This window comes from Protopterus annectens, chromosome 7.part1 (assembly GCF_019279795.1).
Source record: "Protopterus annectens isolate FY-2018-M chromosome 7.part1, PAN1.0, whole genome shotgun sequence".
Lineage (NCBI taxonomy): Eukaryota > Metazoa > Chordata > Ceratodontiformes > Protopteridae > Protopterus > Protopterus annectens.
In genome coordinates this window covers 366,591,871-366,612,529 of record NC_056740.1, presented here as the reverse complement: position 1 = coordinate 366,612,529, position 20,659 = coordinate 366,591,871, and the positions used below count along the sequence as shown (strand labels likewise).

Sequence of the window (20,659 nt, the reverse complement as noted above, 5' to 3'; positions counted from 1 at the left end):
TCTCTCTTCCCACTGCCAGACCATCCCCCCAGAGACGCTCTGACCCAGGATTGGCCCCAGGGACTTCTTTATGCCTTTCCCCCATTTCCTCTGATCCCTCAAGTTATCCAGAAAGCAACCGTTTTGAGAGTCAAATTGATTCTCATTGCTCCTTATTGGCCTCGACAAATTTGGTTTCCGTTCCTTCATCGTCACCTTTTGGTGCAGCCGTGGCATCTGGACCCAGTGCCAGATCTTCTGATTCACCAATCCGGTCAGCTGCACCGGTCTATCCCTTCTCTCAACCTCACAGCATGGTTGCTCCACTTCCTTCCTTAGCCAGGCTTCCTATGATCTTTAACCCTGTTAGAGACATCATAGTAGCTTCCTTAAAATCCTCTACCAGGAGGATTTATACTAGCAAATGGAAACGTTTTTCTTGTTGGGCTAAAGCCAAGAATATTGATCCCTTCACTGCTCCAGTTCAAGCAGTTTTGGATTTCTTAGCGGAGATTTTTCACGCGGGCTCCTCTTCTTCCACAGTCAAAGTTCAGTTGGCTGCTATCTCGAACTTTCATGTCGGGTTCGCAGATCACAACATTATGTCCCACAGGCTTTGTAGAGCCTTTTTGAAAGGAATTTTCCTCCTGAAGCCTCCAGTCAGGAGTCCTCCTCCTCAATGGGACCTAAATTTAGTGCTGACATCCTTGATTCTTCCTCCCTTCGAGCCAGCTGTTTCTTGTTCCCTGAAATTTCTTTCATGGAAAACTTTATTTCTGGTTGCTATTACATCGGCTAGGAGGGTGTCTGAACTTCATGCTCTATCTGTTCGTCCCCCCTATTTGGTCTTCTACAAAGACAGAGTATCATTGAGAACTAATCCGACCTTTTTGCCTAAGGTCGCCTCAAAGACTAATTTGAATCAATCTATTGATCTCCCTGTATTTTTTTCCAAACTATTCAAACAGATCGGAACAAAAATTACATTATCTTGATGTCCATCGCCAACTGAGATATTATTTGGACAGAACAAAACAATTCAGGAAATCCGATCAACTCTTTGTTTCCTATGCTGATAACAAGAAAGGCCTTCCTGTCTCAAAAGTGACCTTGTCTAGATGGCTTTCTTCTGTCATATCTGAAATGTATCAGCTCAGGGGAAAACAGCTGTGCTCGAAACCTAAAGCACATTCAACCAGAAGCTTAGCTACTTCCACAGCCTTTCAAGCTAGACTTCCATTAGACACTATTTGTGCAGCAGCCACTTGGGCCACTCCTCATACATTTGTTTCCCATTACAAATTGGATTTGGCCTCCAGGGACAGAGCCAGTTTTGGCTCTACAGTTCTCAAGAGTCTGTTCCATTGAGCCACCCAGGATAGAGGTGCTAGGGACGCGGTCCCATCAAGCAAGAATGAAGGCGAGATTGACAACTTAACATTGAGAAGTTATGTACCTACCATAACGTTCCATGTTAGTTGTCTTCTCTCGCCTTCTTTCTTGCGACCCTCCCTCCTTCCCCCAGGCCTGGACAGACCTTTCTCTACAAGGAGTTATACTTCTGAGGACCATACAGAGCTGGTCCTTCTACCATCCTGCAGATTTTTTCTCTCCTTCTTTCTTCGCTTGGGAAGTTATTATGCTAGGTGCTATTGCCCTTTTTGTCATCAAACGAGATCTGGGTACTTACCGCCTTGCATCATGGGATATGGGGCTGCCTCGAGCTGGTAAAAGTGACACTCGAGCTTAGCAAGTGCCGAGTCGGAGCCGAGGATCGGCTCCGAACCCATCAAGCAAGAAAGAAGGCGAGAGAAGACAACTAACATGGAACGTTATGGTAGGTACATAGCTTCTCATTTGTTTCCTTTTCCAAGGCGTGGTTGAGCATACCATGTCTAAGGATACTATCTCCAAGTGAGACTCTGATTGTATTTCTTTTGGGTATAGTTTAAAAGGAAAGCCCTTGCAGGATAAATAGAAAGTTCAATGTACTAGAGCTATGGCTACTACTACAACTTTCTTCTCCAGAACTATTTTGGATGATATCTGTGCAGCTGCAGCTTGGTTGGGCCCTCACACCTTTGTGTCCCACCATAAACTGGACAGTCAGTCAAGGTTCAGAGCTTCTTTTGGTTCCACCACATTACGCATAGCCTTCCGTGAGACTTCCCTAGGGTTTACATAGTTGAGGACTCTACCCCACAGTTCGAATCCAGATGCAAAAGACATCAGATATGAAAGTTATGTACTTATAACAATGAAAGATCTGTGCTGTCTGTTTATGTCTGGTTCAACCTTCCCTCCCTTCTCCTCCCATCATTATGGCAAGTTTCACGATAATTGGATAACTGAGTCAGGTATTTGGAGTTTTATCTCATATGTTGGGGTCCTTATTATTTTACCATAGAGACTGGGCACTGTTAGTTCGGGCAGTATGGGGAAAACTCAGTCTGAAGTAATCTTTCTGAGCAAGGGATTATGGGTAGAACAGGCTGACATCTTTAATATATGGTTGGTTTTGGATCTGAGTCAGATCCAATAAACCATAGGTCGAATCAGATGGAAAGAGACAACATGGATTTTTTTTTAATAAAATAATTTGAGGTTTATTAACATTAATATACTTTATTAAACAACCTATTTTCTTACTGTTATTTAAACCATTAACATTAAAAAAACATGAATGTTGACTACATTTTGGGTGTATAAAAACTCTTTGCCAGTCATGTTATATTACTTCTGAAAAGTTTAAAATATGTTTTGTAGATTTCCAAGGTCAGCACAGCGTAAAAGGGATATTAATAATATTGCATCTCTAAAATTTATATCCAAAACTGTATCAGCAGCTATAGATATAAAAAAAGGTAAAATTAAAACTTGGTTATAAAAAAACTACTAACAGAAAGAATGCTCAAGGAATCAACAAGATACCCCTCTCTCTCGGCTTTTCCCGGTTAGGAGTCGCCACAATGGATCACCTTGTCCTCTCATGATTGGTAGTGGAGTTTTTATGGTGTTGAGTTGCCAGCCCAGCGCCCAACCTTCCACAGAAGGCACACACACACACACACACACACACACACACACACACACACACACACACACACACACACACACACACACACACACACACACACACACACACACGCACTCATGCCTAGGGCCAACTTTTAGCGTGTCCAATCCACTTGCATTATGTCTTTGGGGATGTGGGAGGAAACCAGAGCACCCGGAGAAAACCCACATGACCACAGAGAGGACATGCAGACTCTGCACAGAAGACACCCCAGCTGAAGATCGAACCGGAGAGCCTCTTGCTGTGAGGTGACAACACTAACTGCTGCACCTACCTAATTAAACTAATCCCTGTTATTTCTAAATACTATCTTCATCTAAAGTCAACAACAGAAGAATTATTAAAACTTTTGTAAGAGTTCTGCAGTGTGAAAAATAAGTATTTTTTTATACGAGTCCTATGAAGAACAATTTAAAAAGAATCATGTATCACATATAGACATAAAAGATAAAATATAACCAGCCTTTTTAAAAATCTTAGGTCAAGACATAGGCTGATCGGCATAGCATACTAGAGTATGCTGTTAAGAAAGTTAAGAACATCAAGGAATAGAACAGCATGCTCATCAAAAGGTGAACATCGATAAAGTATATATTCTGAAATCAGTCAAGATTAATGATCATAATAATATAAACTCTAGGTTTAATATATAACTGTCTAATAGCTGCTATATAATTATTTTTATTTACTATTTGATCATTCAGAAATGCTAAGTAGTATAGAAGTTCCTATCCAGAAATAAAGTTGTACAAGGGTTCCACAATTAAATAAATGATTTGACTACATTGTATAGTGCTGTGTGTCTTCTAAAAGTACTGAATAAAATTTGACCTTGAAGAATGTTTTTGTTAAAAGATTATTCTGACAAATTCACCTCAATTGCATTAGTTAAGGTTTACATTTAAACTCACACAAAATGACTTACTATTCATTTATTATTTAGTTATTGCTTCTTCATTTTTGTGAATCTTCTTCTTCTCCCCCTCTTATCTTGAGTATCACCCATTCATCTTCCTCATCATATATTCCAGTGGATCATGTATGATCAGAGAAAGTTAAGGAGATGTATGACTTTTCCCTAAATCTCATAGACATACCTTTTATTTAGAAACATATTCATAAAATTCATTGTTATTTTTATACAATATTTTCATCTCTAAGTATATCAATGAGAAAGGAAAGTGCAAGTGGGGTTTTCACCTAAGTCAACTGCATAAATATAAAAGGAGTAACCCAGAAGAGAAAAGAAAACTGTTAATGATTCACAAAAGTCAAAACACTGACTGATAGTTTTAATTAACATGTCAAAATCCTATATGAATCTTCTTAATGTTTATTTAGCTCCCTTATTTCTATTACCTCTATTTTATCTCCTACTACTTATACATATCTTTTAACGCAGTTTTGCGCATTTTTGTGCATAGCGCAACAGCAGGCAGCGCCGCCTAATTGGGTTTAAACTATTCCTGGCTCCACAAAGTCTGCTTTTCACTTTTTCCCTTAGAACTGCTCTATCTCTCAATTTAAACACCATATTCTCATTCTAAGGCCCTTCACTGGTCCAATTAAGTAATCCTACAAGTTAGCACTATTAAACCATAAGCACTACTTACTCTTATACTCTCTACGATTACCCTGTCCTCTATTGGTCCGCCTTATATTCAGTTTCCCTATTACTCTAACATGTCCAAAGGTCAGTCAATGGTTTCCTCTCCAGTCCAGCTGGTGAATCTGGGAATTTTGAGGCAATGTTACAACTGTCTCATGTACACGGACAACCCTCTCCTCCTCCAAACAGGTTCAAATATATGTGAGAGATGCAACTATTTAGCCAAACTGGAGGCTGAGCTCTCTCATCTCAAAACTGGTGTAACCAGTCAGGAGGAGAAGGTAACCTCACACAACACAATTCCAGTATCACATAGTCCCACATCAGCAAACCAAACACATAAATACACAAAAACATACTCGGAGGCTTTAAATAAAAATCTACCTAAGCAACAGAGACCTCAAAAGCAGACATCCAAGCAAACGCTACCTCAAAACAAAACACACAACACATAACCCACAAAGTCAGTGTGCCAAGCAGCCACAGACCTTAAGGCTGAATAACACACCTGATACTCTTGTTATAGGTGACTCTATTGTCAGACACACTGACGTCCCGCTCACCAGGCTGAATAAAGAGAAGGTCACAGTGAGCTGCCTGTCGGGTGCTAGGATACGACACATAACGCATGCACTCAGGTCACTCCAAAGCAAATACAAATATGACTCAGTCATTGTACATGCTGGTGTGAATGGCCTGAGACGTACCTCCCTGGACTACATGAAAAGAGACATAGAGGAGCTCTCTGATCATGTAGCCCAGGTTGGTATGACCCTGACCTTGAGCAGCATCTTACCCTCACCTAGAAGGATGCCACAGTACAAAGACAAAATGATCGATTTTAACAATTGGCTAAAATTTTGGTGTCATTCAAAGGGGATCCAGTGTCTGTCAGCCTGGGATGACATGCTCGACAAGCCACGTTGCTTCGCTAGGGACGGCTTGCACCTATCACCACTGGACTTTCGGATATTGGCAAAGGCTCTTGCCACCCCCATAGTGCCTTTTTTAGGCAAGGCTCAAAAGTCAAACCCACCCCCATAGACAGCACAAGGAACAAGAAACTAAGGGTAATGCTGCTAAATGCCAGAAGTCTTAACCTCAAGATGCACGCACTCGAAGCTCTCCTCAGTATGGAGAACATCGATATCTGTGCAGTGACAGAAACCTGGTTCAAGGCTCCAGAGAGCACCCCAGCACTACCAGGCTATACCTCATATCATGCTTTTCGGCCCCAAAACCCGGACTGAACCACAAAAGGAGGGGGAGTTTCCATATTTATCAAGGATATCCACACCTCCAGGTTAGTGGCTTTGCACAAAGTATCTGAGACCATCCATGTGCAACTAACAGTGGACAAGACTGCTTTTCAGTTTATAGCATCCTACAGGCCACCCTCTCAAAGTCAGGAATCCCATTCGGCTTTCCTGAAAACACTGGAGAACATGAAGATCTCTCTGAACACCTTTATATTGGGCGACTTCAACTACCCAAACATTGACTGGAAGCACTACTCAAGCCCCAGCACCTTAGCCCAAAGATTCCTGGAAATTATAAACTCAAATGCTATGGAACAACTAGTCACCACTCCCACAAGAGGGGACAACATACTAGACCTGATCATTACCAACATGGGGACTCTATGCTCCACACCAGAAGTATATCCCTCATTGGTAAGATCAGACCATAAATTAATTTCACTGGATGTCCACATCCCGACCCCACTCCCAGCCCAGAAAACCACAGTGAAAAACTTCTCAAAAGTGAACTTCTCAAAACCGAAGTGGAATCCTTCAAGGCCCCAGGGCCAGTGGAAACTACAGCCCAAACTGCAGAATCCTATATAAATGCATTCTACGGACATCTCCAGGAATGCATGGATCATGCTATCCCAAACAAAACCAAGACCCAATCATCCAAAGGCAGGCGTCCAGTCTGGTGGACCCCTGCCATAAATAAACTGTACAACAGAAGGAGGAAGCTACTACATGATAGAGCAAAATCCCTAATAGGGAAGGCATCTCTGATCAGTACTAGAAAAAAATTACGATCCCTCATAAAATCCTCCAAGGCCAGCTTCGAGAGAAAAATTGCACAGGACACCAAAGACAATCATAAGGCATTTTTCAGTTATGTTAGAAACCTGGGATGCAACTCCCAGACTTGTTCTGAGTTGATTCTAAACGACAAAAAATACACTGAACCCACAGACATCGCCAATATCCTGGCAGACAGGTTCAGTACAAACTTCTCTACCCCCTCCCCCCCAAAAGAGCAAGTATCTATCCCGGCAGAGGGCTGCCTCACAAACATCTCACATGCTCAGGTGAAGGCTGCCCTCTCCAAAGCAAAAAATGCTGCTTCCATGGGACCAGATGGCGTCCCAGGTTGCGTCCTATATGAACTACAAGAGGAACTAATCCCTCAAATAAAACAGCTATACAATCTCAGCCTCACTACAGGATATGTGCCCACAGAATGGCGTACAGCAACAGTGGTCCCACTCCACAAAGGTGGAGCCTCTACGGACCCTGGAAACTATCGCCCCATAAGCCTGACTAGCTTAGTCTGCAAGGCTATGGAGAGGATGATCATGGAGCTCATAAACAAAGACATTGGGGACCTACAGACACTAGATCCTACCCAGTTTGGCTTTGTCAAGGGCAGATCCTGCCTTTTGAACCTGGTTGACTTCTTTGAAACAGTCACTAAAGCCATAGATGAAGGGAAGGTAGTCCACACAGCCTATCTGGACCTTGCAAAGGCATTTGACACAATACCCCACTCGGGCATCATAGATAAGCTATCCAGCGTAAATATAAACCCCTATGTCACAAGATGGGTCGCAAACTGGCTCAAAGACAGAACATCAGAGTAAGAGTTGCTGGAGCCATGTCAGACTCGAAACCGGTCACAAGTGGCATCCCATAGGGTTCTGTCCTGGGACCACTCTTGTTCGGTATATACTTTTCCGAGGTACAGGCAAACGTGGGAGGACTATGGCTCACCAAGTTCACAGACGACTGCAAACTGGGCGCCATAATCAACTCTCCAGCTGACACAAACATCCTTCAAAAAGGTCTCACAGAGACAGATAACTGGTGCCAGCACCATGATTTAAAGCTAAATGCCAAAAAATGTATAGTCATACCCTGTGGCAAAAATAATGTGCCCACAAATTGCCTCATAGGTGGAAACCCATTAAGTACAGAGAAAGTTATTAGCGACCTGGGGACCCAAGTTGATAGCAATCTCTCCTTTGAAAACCACATTGCCAAAGTGGTTAGAAAGACCTTCTACATAGCCCACCTCATCACGAAGGGTTTCACATCTAGATCAAGAGAGGTAATTGTGCCCCTTTATTCATCCCTCATCAGGCCCATCATAGAATACAATGCCCCTTTTGGGATGTACCTTACCCGACACCTGCAGCAATTAGAAAGACCCCAAAAGTATCTCACCAAGAGGATCAAGTGTCTCAAACAGATGCCATATGCTGCTCGGTTAAAAAAACTCCAGCTCTACTCAGTTGCATACCGCCTACTTCGAGGCGATCTATGCCTGACATACAAAGCTATGTCAAATCCAGAATTAATGGACATGCTCCACCTCAGTAAATCTAAATCCCTTAGAGCCACACGCTCGAGGGACTTGAACCTCAGCACAGAAATAAAAAGAACTTGCTGGAGGGACAGGTTCATAACCCAGAGGCTCCCTTCACTCTGGAATAGAATTCCAGTTCATGTGAGGCAGAGCACCTCACTGAATCTCTTCAAGAAGAATCTCGATAAGTGGATGGGAGATCGTAGGTTTGTCCCAGGGATTACTCCCGTGTCACTATTAGACAGAGGCACAGTAAACTAAACCTTAAAAAGGGCACAGTATACTCAAATCAAGGGGTGGCGTAGGCCATACAGAATCGGGCTAGGCTTATAATTGCCCCAGGGCAGATAGCCTAGTATGAACCTATGAACGATATTCTTTAACTAAGGTTTGCCATCATCAGTCTTGATGTTAGGAAGACTAGTATTTTATAGCCTAAGTTCTAGAATAGTTACCCATTGTTGATTTTTTTGCCTCAACGTGGAAAACAGAAACGTAGGAACAGAATGTTGGATGCAGTTATTGAACTGCTTGTGAGTAGCGTAAAGAAAGTCATTAAATGTCAGTAGACAAGAGTCAAAGATAGAGATACTTAAGTGTGGATAGCAGTGGTAAGTAGTTGAGTAATGCAGAATTAGACAAAGTTGCAGATTTTAGTTACAGGTGACAGCCTAATATTTGATATTTTGGAGTAGTGAGGACATAGCCTGATCAGCATAGTCGTCTGGAGAAAAAAAACACCAAACTGCAGTGTATTTTCTAACTTCTGTGATTAGACTTTGGTGAAATCTATATGGTAAGAGAATATTAATAGTGTTTTGACTTAAACATTAGATGTAGAGTCCATTGGCAAGAGCATGGGGTTACATCAACATTTGTTGATATGTTTAGCTAATGAGTTTATTTGCTTGAATTAATGCACAGACTTTAAGCATTGATTTATTTAATTCTTGCTGCTTTTTTAGGGCCACTGTTATTATATTACTGTGAAAACATTTGTAGAAGCCCTTGAACAACTGAGACATGAACCAGAAATCCATAGAATCGTGAAACAGCTATGTGACCTTTATGCATTACATGGCATTCTTTCTCATACAGGTGACTTCCTGTATGATGGGTTTGTGACAAAAGAACAAATGGATCAAATAAATCAATCATATTTGGAACTATTGGCTTTACTTAGGTAAGGATAAATAAATGGCATTATACTGTTTTAGATTTTATTAGCTGTTAGCAGTATAAAAAATGAACTGCACATTTACTTTTATTTAATTATATTCTAGCTACATTTTGTAAACACTAAATAATGCAGTTTGCATAAAACAACAATCACTGTTTTGAAAGCTTCTACAGACATATATTACAAAACATACAGGAAGACTATGAAATACTAACTTGTATGTCAGAAGTGAGTTGTGATTAAATGGAAACACTGTATTTAAACTTTCTGTATGCTAATTATAAACAGGATTGCAATTTCCTGAGCAGCCTTGCCTGTTCTACAACAAAGTAACTTTTCTATGGTATTTCATTTGCTTAGTGGCAGACTTAACACATTACTGCCAAGTGCGCCTCCAGGCATTTCTAAGGCTAACCTCCTGCTATTAAGTGAGAACCTGGCAAAATTTCAAGCCCCCATAAACTTTGAGAACACTGCTGTTTTTGCAGAACTGTTCACAGAAACCCTGTACAAGCATGTTAATATCTGCATAAAGGCAGCTGTACCCACCAGGAAGAAGTACAGAACTAACTCAGAAACAAGCCACCCTGGTGGAATCACAAAATCAATAGGCTGTATAACAGGAGGAAGAAAATCAAGGCAAAAATTAGGAGGTGCACCCCCAGCAGGATAAAAGCACTCTCATCAAACTAAACAAACAACTCAGAGGACAAATAAAGTCTACCAAAGCCAAATTGGAGGTAAGCTTGGCTCCCAGGCCAAGGACGACCACAATGCATTCTTTAGCTATGTCTGCAACCCTAAAGGCAATACACAACTGTGTGCAGAGCTCATTGTAAATGGATCCACATATACTGAGCCAGAAGACATAGCAAACCTCCTGGTTGATAAATTCAGCTCCAACTTTACACCTCTCATCCACTCAACCTTCCTTCCGGAAATATTATCAAATATAACTCCTCCTACTAGTACTAGGAAACAGGTCCTTAATGCTTTCTCTAAGACCAAGAACACTGCAACAATGGGCCCAGACAATATCCCAGGATGCCTTCTAAATAGCATGAAAAATGACCTATCAGGGCCTCTGGAATTACTGTTTAACTGTAGCCTCCAAACAGGTTTCATGTCTGATGAATGGAGAAAGGCAACAGTCATCCCTCTGTACAAAGGTGGGCCATCCACAGACCCTGGAAACTGCAGACACACAAGTCTCACTAGTCTTATATATATAAAGCCATGGAAAGAATTATCATGGAGACGATCAATAGAGATATAGTAAACCTCCAGATGCTGGACCAAACCCAGTTTGATTTAGTCAAGGGCAGGTCTTGCCTACTCAACCTAGTGGACGTCTTTGAGAAGGTCACCAAAGCAAGGGATGAGGGCAAAATTGTTCACACTCCCTACCTTGACTTGGCCAAGGCATTTGACACAATACTCCACTTAGGCATTTTTGACAAAATCAAGAAGTTAGGTACAAACCCATATGTCACCTGGTGGATAGACAACTGGCTCACCGACAGGTCCCAGGAAGTTAGAACTGGGGAGTCCACCTCTACAAAGAGGCCAATCACAAGTGGAGTCCCTCTGGGAAGAGTCCTCGGACCGCTCCTTTCTGGCATTTACTTCTCAGAAGTCAAGGCCAATGTCAGTGGTCTCTGGCTGACTAAATTTGCAGATGATTGCAAATTAGTAGCTGTCATTGAATCTCACACTGACACAAATGTTCTCCAGAAGGGGCTGACACAGACAAACTAGTGTCAGAGTCATAGACTATAACTAAATGCCAAGAAATGCATAATAGTATCCTTTGGGAAGTTATCCATCCCTGGTAACTATCATATTGACAACACACCCCTTAGAGCTGAACCAGTAGTCAGGGACTTAGGGACACACACAAATAGTGATGTAGCCTTTGACCATCAAGGTATGACATTTAAGTCCAAGGAAGACATTGTTCCACTGTATTCTGCATTCATCAGACGTATCATTGAGTGCAATGCCCCCCTTTGATATGTACCTAACCAGGCATATCCAACAATTGGAACGTTCACAGAGGTTTCTTACTAAAAGAATACAGGGCGTAAGCAAAATGTCCTATGCAGACCGCCTTAAGGCCCTATCCCTGAATTCTGTGTCCTACAGGCTTGTGAGGGGAGTTCTATGCCTGGCATACGGGGCATTATCAGACCTCGCTCTGATGGACCTCCTGCATATCCACAAAACAAACAATACCAGAATTACACATTCTAAAGACTTAAACCTTGCCTATGATAAAATAGGACCTGCTGGAGAGGTAGGTATATTTTCAGAGACTACTGTGTCTATGGAACAGGCTCCCAATCCATGTGAAGCAGAGTTCCTCCCTAACCCAATTCAAGTGTAACTTGGACAATTGGATGGGAAACTGGAAATTCATCCCTGGTTTGCCATCTATATCTCTAACAACAAAGGTAACTTGTAAAGGGTTCATCTCCTAGGCCATGTTTACACTTATCAAGGGTATCAGAACTTGTCAGAGATTTGGGATGCATGGCTAGACTTAAAAAGGCCCTTGTGGTTGTTAGCCTAGTAAATACCTATGAACCTATAATGGCATATCCCACACTCTAATGGCAAAGTATACACAGGTAGCAGGTAATGGTGAAACTGTAGTGGCACATCACAAACAACAATGACACATCATACCCTGTAATTACACATCATATACTATAATGGCACATCATGCACTGCAGTGACACACTATGTCCTCTGTTGGAACAATGTGTGCAGTAATGACACATCTTCCCCTCTAATGATGCATCATATACTAAAACACCATATTGCACACTGTAGTGACACAGCAAACACTGTAGTGCCACATCATTTCTTGTAATGACATATCACACACTGTAATGCACCCTATCATGTAGTGGCACATAACACTGTGTAATAGAAAAATAAACAGCATGATGGCACATGCCATGTCTTGTACTGTAATTGCACATTTTGAATCTGTAATAAAACATCATACACTGTAGTGACATATCATGACTCCGTTTGGTGCATAACACATTGTAGTTGTACATTATGCACTGTAATGATACATTACACACACTGTAATGGCACATCATGTCCTGTAATAGCACATAGCACTCATAGCAAATGATGCACCATAATGCTTCCTCATACACTACAGTGCCATGTCATTTACTTTAACAGGAGATGGCACTGATAAATCAAGTACTGTAATGCAGCATCACGTACTGTAATGGTACTATGGGGTTTCTCATGGTACATCACACACACATTAATGGCATCTCATGCTGGGGTGGCATAATGCTCATTCTGATAATGCACTCTAATGACGTAATGAACACTGTAAAGGAGCATTACTTACTCTACTGCAGCATTTCACGGTTAGCAACAGAAGATAGTGGAAATGAAAACAATTAGCTAAAGCATACATGTTAAATGAACATACAGAAAGAAAAATGATTTGCAGCTTTGACAGTGATGTTCCAGGTACGATATACTGAAGTTAAACACAAAGCTGGTGGTAGTCTGTCATTTGGTGTAAGATCACATTATGACGCCAGTAACACAAAGCTGAAAATGCCCAGTCATGCTGCATGTTCTTCCACTGCTGCATAGCACTCTGTGACATCAGCTAAAAAGAGCACTGACTTCTGTACTGCTGAGGCTGAGGTTAGTGTGCCTCTTCCTGGGGTTTGGCACAATTCACTAACCTATCAGACCTGCGCAAGGTAGGGTGACTGAAGGGTCCCTGACATTAACACCAGTATTTGCATTCCGTACTCAGTATTGGTATTGATCTCATTAACTGTTTCAGTCTCTATCTAACCTGCCAACAAAAGGTTTTCACTTTAACTTCTGGTAAGGGATGTGAAATTTTGGATTCATACTCCCTAGAATCTCTTTCCAATTTTTTTTCTGTTTTCTATTGTTTATTAACACTCTGTTGATCAACTTTAATGAGCATATTGTAGAGATGCACTTCATTTAAAATGCCAGGGGGAAGTGAAAGTAAGATCAGCAAGGTACAAGAACATTTTTTCAGAAGATGGAGTTTAAGGTTTAGTATGTAATGGTTGATTCTTACACAGTTAGGCTTTACTAATATAGCTCATTCCTTTCAATAAAGTATGCCTGTAGAAGGTGTTATAGATGACTGACTTCAGCAGAAGGTGTAAAAGTTCAGGAAGAATACAGTTGAGGGACTTGCTGTATTGGGAAACTATCCAGTATGCTGTTGTATGCTTGGGTTCCACTAAAAGGTTTTCTTTGTATACCAGCTTTTCCACTAATAACCCTCACTCAGGTCAATAAAGACTATCGTAACATCATCTGTGTGCATGCATATATGGATAGCTTGTAGAGAATCTCCTACCCCTGATTCTTCCAAAAGCTGTTATGGTGACTTTAGAACTACAGGATGTCTATGTGGACATCCGTATAGGAAAGAGGGACAGGCAATTCCTGGAAAACAAAACAAGAGGCTTCCACTACCCAATTGCATCTTTGTTCTTTGGCGTGTCTGCTACTGTCAGGTTATTTACAAAATTACTGGCATTTGGTCATTGTTTTTTGCAGCACAAATGATGTTTACATGTATCCTTATCTGGATGATTGTCCCATCTAGGCCTTATCCCTGCCAGGGACAAAAAAGGGCTCTAAAAACCATTGCTTCTTGGATGTAGGCCTATCTTGAGAACTAAGATGTTGAATTATCCTTGAACCTTCAAAAGTCTAAAAGCCATCAATGCAAATCTTCCTACTGGGAGAGCTTCTAGACATGGGAAGCAGAAAGCCAAAATGACTGTATCAAGTGGTGAAAGATACACAAGATACATAAAACTTTCAAAAACCTTCCAACTAGAGAAGTAACTGAAAATGTATACTGAATGAAACAGTCAATCACAATTGTCATCAAGTGGTGAAATATGCACAGACCTTTTAAAACTGAAAAAAAATCCAACTTTAAAGATATTCACACTCTTTTATGCTGACCTCTTTATGTTTTTTTAATGCTGTTATATTTATGACTCTTCTTCAAATACATTTTTGCCCAAGAGAGAAATGCTGTATCATTTCCTCTACAGTTTTTGGCTTTTATGGAAGTAGGATTTGAATGAATATTCAAATTTTATAAAATATTTGAAAAACACTCCTATGCGATTTCTTTTACAGCAAACTATATCCCATTTACTATAGATTTTTTGGATTTGAACTCCAAAAAACTACTTGATGATACTATTAAAACTACTTTTTGCAAAGCAATGTTTTTTTGCCTTCCAAGAGCTGCCATATGAAAAATAACATTCTGACTTCCCAATTTCTTTTAGGCCACATAGAATTTGTAGTGATGAAAATGATCTCAAAGAACAATTTCAAGTATTAACCAAAAAATTCTTATCTAGGAGGCATAGTGAGGATACAGTCACTTTGGCTAGAATGCAATATAATAATCATTTATAATAAAGAACAGTCAAGATTAACATATGAAAATAAATTATATCCGGTTAAAATGCAAATGAATAAATGCACACTAAAAACCCTCCACTGATAGGGAAATTTAAAAATGTGTTTAATGCAATTTAAAGCTATTAACTTAATTCTGTTACAAGTCCACCCTAGTTTAAACGACAATATTGTTTTACATTCAGCACTTAATCTAAGAGCCTTAAAAATATGAATTAAGTTAACAATCCTAAGTTATAGTTTTAAAATGTGTTAAACACATTTTTTTAATTTTCCTTATACATGGAGGGTTTTTATTGTGTATTTATTCAATTGTATTTTAACTGGATATAATTTTATTTTCCTATATTAATCTTTACTGTTCTTTGTTATAAATGACTAGCATAATCAAATCTGAGTATTTTCTAATCTTTTTAGTCAGGGAGAGGATTTTTATTATTTATTTTATTTATTAATTTATTTATTTGACATTTGTTAACCTGGTTAGTCCAACTGAGACAGAAGCCCATTTTCAGTAGAAACCCGAGGAGAAAAGCTGCAGATATTTTATAAACTTATAGAAGTTAAACATTATTACAAAACGTATACATTGTACAGAATACACAACAGAAGTAAATAAGCTGCATATCACATGACTGTATATGGGAGTAGGGAAAAGAGAGTAAATGAAGCAATTTAAAAAACAGTACAATAGATGAAAAGCATTCAAAGTATTTGGAAAATATTCAAGGTGTTGTCATACAATTATGTTTCAATACCTAAAAAAGTGAAATAGATATTAAAGAGAGAGAGAGAGAGGAGGAAAAGGCAGTAATAAGTTGTAAGTTAGTGAGTGATGAATTATTACTAAAGTTTTCATGTGGGGGGGGTTGACATGGACAGGACCATGTCTTTAGTAAGTATTGTTTAGGTTCACGATCTGATGTTATCCTAGTCATGATTCATCACGCATGGGTCTAGAATCCGACAATGGATCCAAGCCAGCAATACTTACCCTCAGATCTCGTTTTCAGTGGTCAAAGAGAGACGCAGATTGCTCAGCTCCTCTAGGATTCCAATTTTCTTAACAGTAGGTCTTCTTTTGGGTTTTTTCCTTATTCCCTTCTTAGTTCTCTTAGTTTTCATAGTTTCTGTAGGTGTTCCACGTTAGTTGGACAGTCATTTTTCATTCCCTCCTATTTGTTTGGCTTTTGGTGCTCTTTTCAGTGTAGTTTTAGTTAGTATAGTTTGTGTAGAATTTTTTCTTCTGGGAATTTGATTTTATTGTCTTCTAGTAGAATAGTTCTAGTTACTGTGTGTTTTGCATTTTTTGGGACAGACATTAGCATTTAGGATTGTGAACTGGGTTTTTTTACTCCTCTATTGCTTGTCCCTTCAGATTTGGCTGTGTTTTTTGGCCTTTTTATCAGAGAAGCCTTCAGGGTTTAAGAGGTGCACCTTGTGCAGTTGGAAAATGCCTGTTTCCGACTTGCATGAGGAGTGCCTCTACTGCCTCAGTGCCAGCCACCTGGAGGTTGAATGCAACATTTCTGCTGCATTCAACCCCAGGGCCCTGGTTAAGTTCTGAAATAAACTTCTCTTAAAAGGTATGGTTCAGGGGGGTCCCTTGGTCAAGGAGCCTTCGACCAAGTCAGGCCCCTCTGACCACAAGAGAAAGGCTACTACTTCCTCCTCCTCCTCCTCCAGAGAGGTTTCAGGAAAGAAATCTAGGCTGTCGGATCCCAGAACCCCAAGTCTAACTCCAGCCTTGGTGGTGTTGGATCCAAGGGTGTTGGATCTGAAGACTCCCAAGAGTTGGCTCCTGGATCCAAGGCCTCCGGTCCAAGGTCTTCAGATCCGAGGGTCTTGGAGTTGACTCCCAGATCCAAGGCCTCTGGATCAAGACCTTTGGATCTGAGTTGGAGAATGTCTGACACTGATCCGATCCTGCCTTTTCTGACGGATTTGAGAGCCATGCCCTTGGACCCTTCTGCTTCCCGTGTTTGATCCTATTGTTATCAAGGACCTTTCCACGGATCCTCCAGGAGGGGACCATTTGTTTACCCCTCCATGAAGGAGGTGTCCTCAGACCACTAAAGAAGATCCTCAGGGTCCGAAATGGGTCTCCAGCTAGGGCCTCTAGTTCCTCTCGATCCTCCAGGAGCATCCTTCCTTTCGATTTGGACAGGACGATGCGGTCCTTTTTAAAGGCTCAAATACAGTTGGGGCTTCTGGACTCCCTAGCCCATCAGACTAGGCAGACTTCTCCTACTCTTCTACTCCCCAGCTATTTTCTCCTCAGACAACCCAGCAGGGATTGAGCTTAGGGGAGCCGGTGTGCTACATGGAGGTGGTGGGAGTTTTCAGGACACCCCTTGTCCCTACCCCATCAGTCCTTGGCCAGTTCTGCTCTCCATCTCTCGGGGCAGGGGGGGCCACAGGTCCGGGTTGTTGCCCCGAAGTCTGTGAGGGCCAGTTCAGGTGTGGGCCTTTTGGACCGTCCCTGCCTCTCGGTGCTTCAGCTCTCAATAGTTCCAGTCCGACCTTCTCCAGAGGGTTGGAGGTCCTGGCGGGGTGGGATCCTTCCTCCCTTGTGATGTTGTCCACTAGGGAGGAGGCTTCGTGCAGTCCTTCCGCTTTCTGGGCGGTGGAAAGATCTCCCTCTGCTACCAGAGTAGCCTCCCCTGCTCACCAGGCTCCATCCCAGCCTCAGATTTTGAATGGGCCCTCTCATCCTACTCCTGGTTGGCCTGTTCGATCTAGCCTCCAGGGGGAGTTATCCCCATTGGGTCCTCACCTCTTCCAGTTCATCCCCAGAGCCTCCCACAGAGGAAGTGCTTCAGAAGAGGACATGTAAGAGGAGACATCTTGACTCCACAGTGGAGTCTCTTACAGAGGACATGGGTATCCATGAAGGGGATGGGTCCCCTAGATTGCCACCCGATGATGTCTCCTTCAGAAACATCCTGGGGATCCTTAAGGCTAAGGGCAGTTGGTCTGCCCAGCTCCCGTCCTCGGAGGAAGCAGTGTTTCTGGAGGCTTTTGGAACAGGCCCATCTACCACTTGAGTGTGTCCCCCTGCTGACCACTTGATCAATCTTACTGCCAGCAGGGCATGGAGAGAACCTAATATATTGGAGCCAGTGCCTAAGAGAGCAGACAAGATTTTGAGTCCCCCTTCTGACAAATCATTTGGTTCAAGGCAGTTCTAGTTGATGCGATTGTGGTAGGTGCCGCCACCAAGAAATAGCTGGTGGAACAGAGTTCATGCGTCCATCCTCCCAACCGTGAGTCGAGAGTGATTGACAGGTTTGGAAAGCAGGTATTTGCATCAGCTTTGGTCATCCTGCGAGCCGTAAACTACCTGACACATTTTACCCATCTTCAGGGATTTGATCGAGGAGCTTACCACTTCCCTCTTGGAGTCCATGCTTGCGAAGGACTTTAAAACTATTTCTCCCAAGCTTGCCACTCTCACATCCATAGCTAATTCATAAATAGGGTTGATATCCAACGCTGCAGAGGGTACCTCATGGGCAGCAGTCACAGGCATCACCATTAGGCATCATGCTTGTCTTCGCTTATGTGGGTTTGCTGAGGCCTTTAAGGCATCATTCCCCAATGCTCCCTTCGATGGTTCAACCCTCTTTGGACCTACCATAAAGGAAACTGTAGCCCACAGTGAGCAAGAGGGGAAGATACTGTTGGCTGTAGGGATCAAGTTCTCTACCCCCCAAAGGCCCCTTCCCAAGACCCAATGGGGGAGTAAGAAGATCTGGTTCCATAAGTCACAGTCTTCCCTTCAGGTAGCTCAAGAGGACTCCTCTTCCAGGGGACGGGGAGAGGTTTCAATGGTTGATGCCACCCTAGTGGCAGAGGAGGCCCACAAAGCCAGGGCTCTAAGGAACCCTTCTCTGAGAAGCCCTTTCAGCACTCATGAAGCACTGCCCAACTGTCCATCCCTGGAGGCAGTGGGGGGCCGGTTATCTTTGCACCCCTTAGCCTGGGCAAACATCACAACCGGTCGATAGGTGCTAAGAATTATATCCAGGGGCTACTATATTCCCTTTTCTGACCCCCACCAAGAAGCAGAACTCTCCCTGATATGCCACCCAGTCAGAGAGAGTTAGCCCGTCTAGAGGTGACCAACCTCATTCTAAAAAGAGCCATCCAAAAGGTCCCCACAGGGCAGAGAGGATCCAGAACTTACTCCCACTTCTTTTTGGTACCAAAGAAAACAGGGGACCTGTGTCCGATTCTGGACCTAAGTCAACTGAATCTCTCAATCAAGAAGTCGAAGTTTCGATTGGTCACTATACAGTCCATTTTGCCCCTTCTGCACAAAAATGACTGGACATGCTGTGTGGATCTCCAGGTCATGTACTATCATATCAAAATAGACAGGCAGTTCAGGAGATTTCTCTGCTTTCGCATAGGAAACGATCACTTCCAGTTCAGAGCCCTGCTCTTTGGACTCAACACAGCCCCCCCAGGTGTTCCCTCAGTACCAAGTGTATGGCAGTGGTGGCAGCACATCTCAGGCTGCAGGGATTCCACAACATCAACTGATGGTTCATAGGTTCATAGATTAGCACTAGGCTAACTGCCCTTGAGGGCTATTTTAAGCCTAGCCAATTACCCCCATGTGAGACTCAAACCCTGCACCTTGTATCTGTAAGGTAAACACCGTAACCATTATGCCATCCTCCCACACAATTTCTTCTCCGCCTTTTTAGTCAGCTCAGAATCACAGTGAATCTTGCCAAGTCTTCTTTGATCCCGTCTTAACATCTGGAGTTCATTGGTACATAGTCGGACACCATCTCAGAGATTGCAGCTCTCCCCCTCCAACACGTGTTTCTAATCCAGTCTCATGTACAATTACTTCTGGAGCAAACACATCCTCCAGTATCACTCATTCTGAGAGCCGTAGGGTCCATGGCAGCGGCCATTTATTTGGTTCCACTGGTCAGGTACTACATGAGAGTTCTGCAGTGGACTCTAGCAGTTCAATGGTTGGCTCTTTCTCATCCTCTTTCAGTTCCTATACGGCTCACTCCAATTTGCCAAAGACATCTAGCATGGTGGATGCACTGTCTAGACCTCCTAACAGGCAGGTCTTTTTCTCCACCCGTTCTGGCAGCTACGGTGACCACAGACGCTTCCCTCCCACGGTGGGGGGGGGAGCACTTACTGGAGAAGACTGTCCAAGGGACGCGGTCCCAGTCAGAGATCAAACTGCACATCAATGTTCTGTAAATGAGAGCAGCCCTCCTTACACTGCAAACCTTTCAGGACTACCTCCCTTTAGGGACAATAGCAGTGCACATAGACAACATAGCGGTTGTGTGGTACATAAACAAACAAGGGGGCACGTGTTCTTATCTGCTTTATCATGAGGCCATGAGGGTCTGGGAGTGAACAATGTCCTTGGGGTGCTTTCTTCTTGCAACACATGCTTCTGGAGCATCCATTGTGCTGGCAGACAAGCTGAGCAGGGCTATCTGACCCCACATGGGTGGTCCCTGAATCTGCTAGTGGCAAAGCAGATCTTCCGTTGGTGGGGCCAACCAATCTGTGATCTGTTTGCTTCCCCTCACATCCACAAATGCAGCAGCTACTTCACCTTGATCCCCCCAAAGGTGGAGTCCCCCAGGGATGCTCTAAGTCACGATTGGCCTCTGGGTCTTCTTTACGCCTTCCCTCCATTGCCACTAATTCTGAAAGTTCTTCAGAAAGCAAGATGCCTCAG

The 20,659-nt window shown here is 42.5% G+C and overlaps 1 protein-coding gene across 1 annotated transcript in view; it reads left to right on the top strand.

Annotated features, from left to right (window-relative positions):
• Positions 1-20,659, top strand: part of ACOX2 (acyl-CoA oxidase 2) — a 1,215,466-nt gene that overhangs the window by 1,084,758 nt on the left and 110,049 nt on the right. Inside the window, exon 12 of the mRNA XM_044078809.1 lies at positions 9,233-9,450. Within this exon, the coding sequence (XP_043934744.1) occupies positions 9,233-9,450 (218 nt within the window). The remainder of the gene's footprint in view (positions 1-9,232; positions 9,451-20,659) is intronic.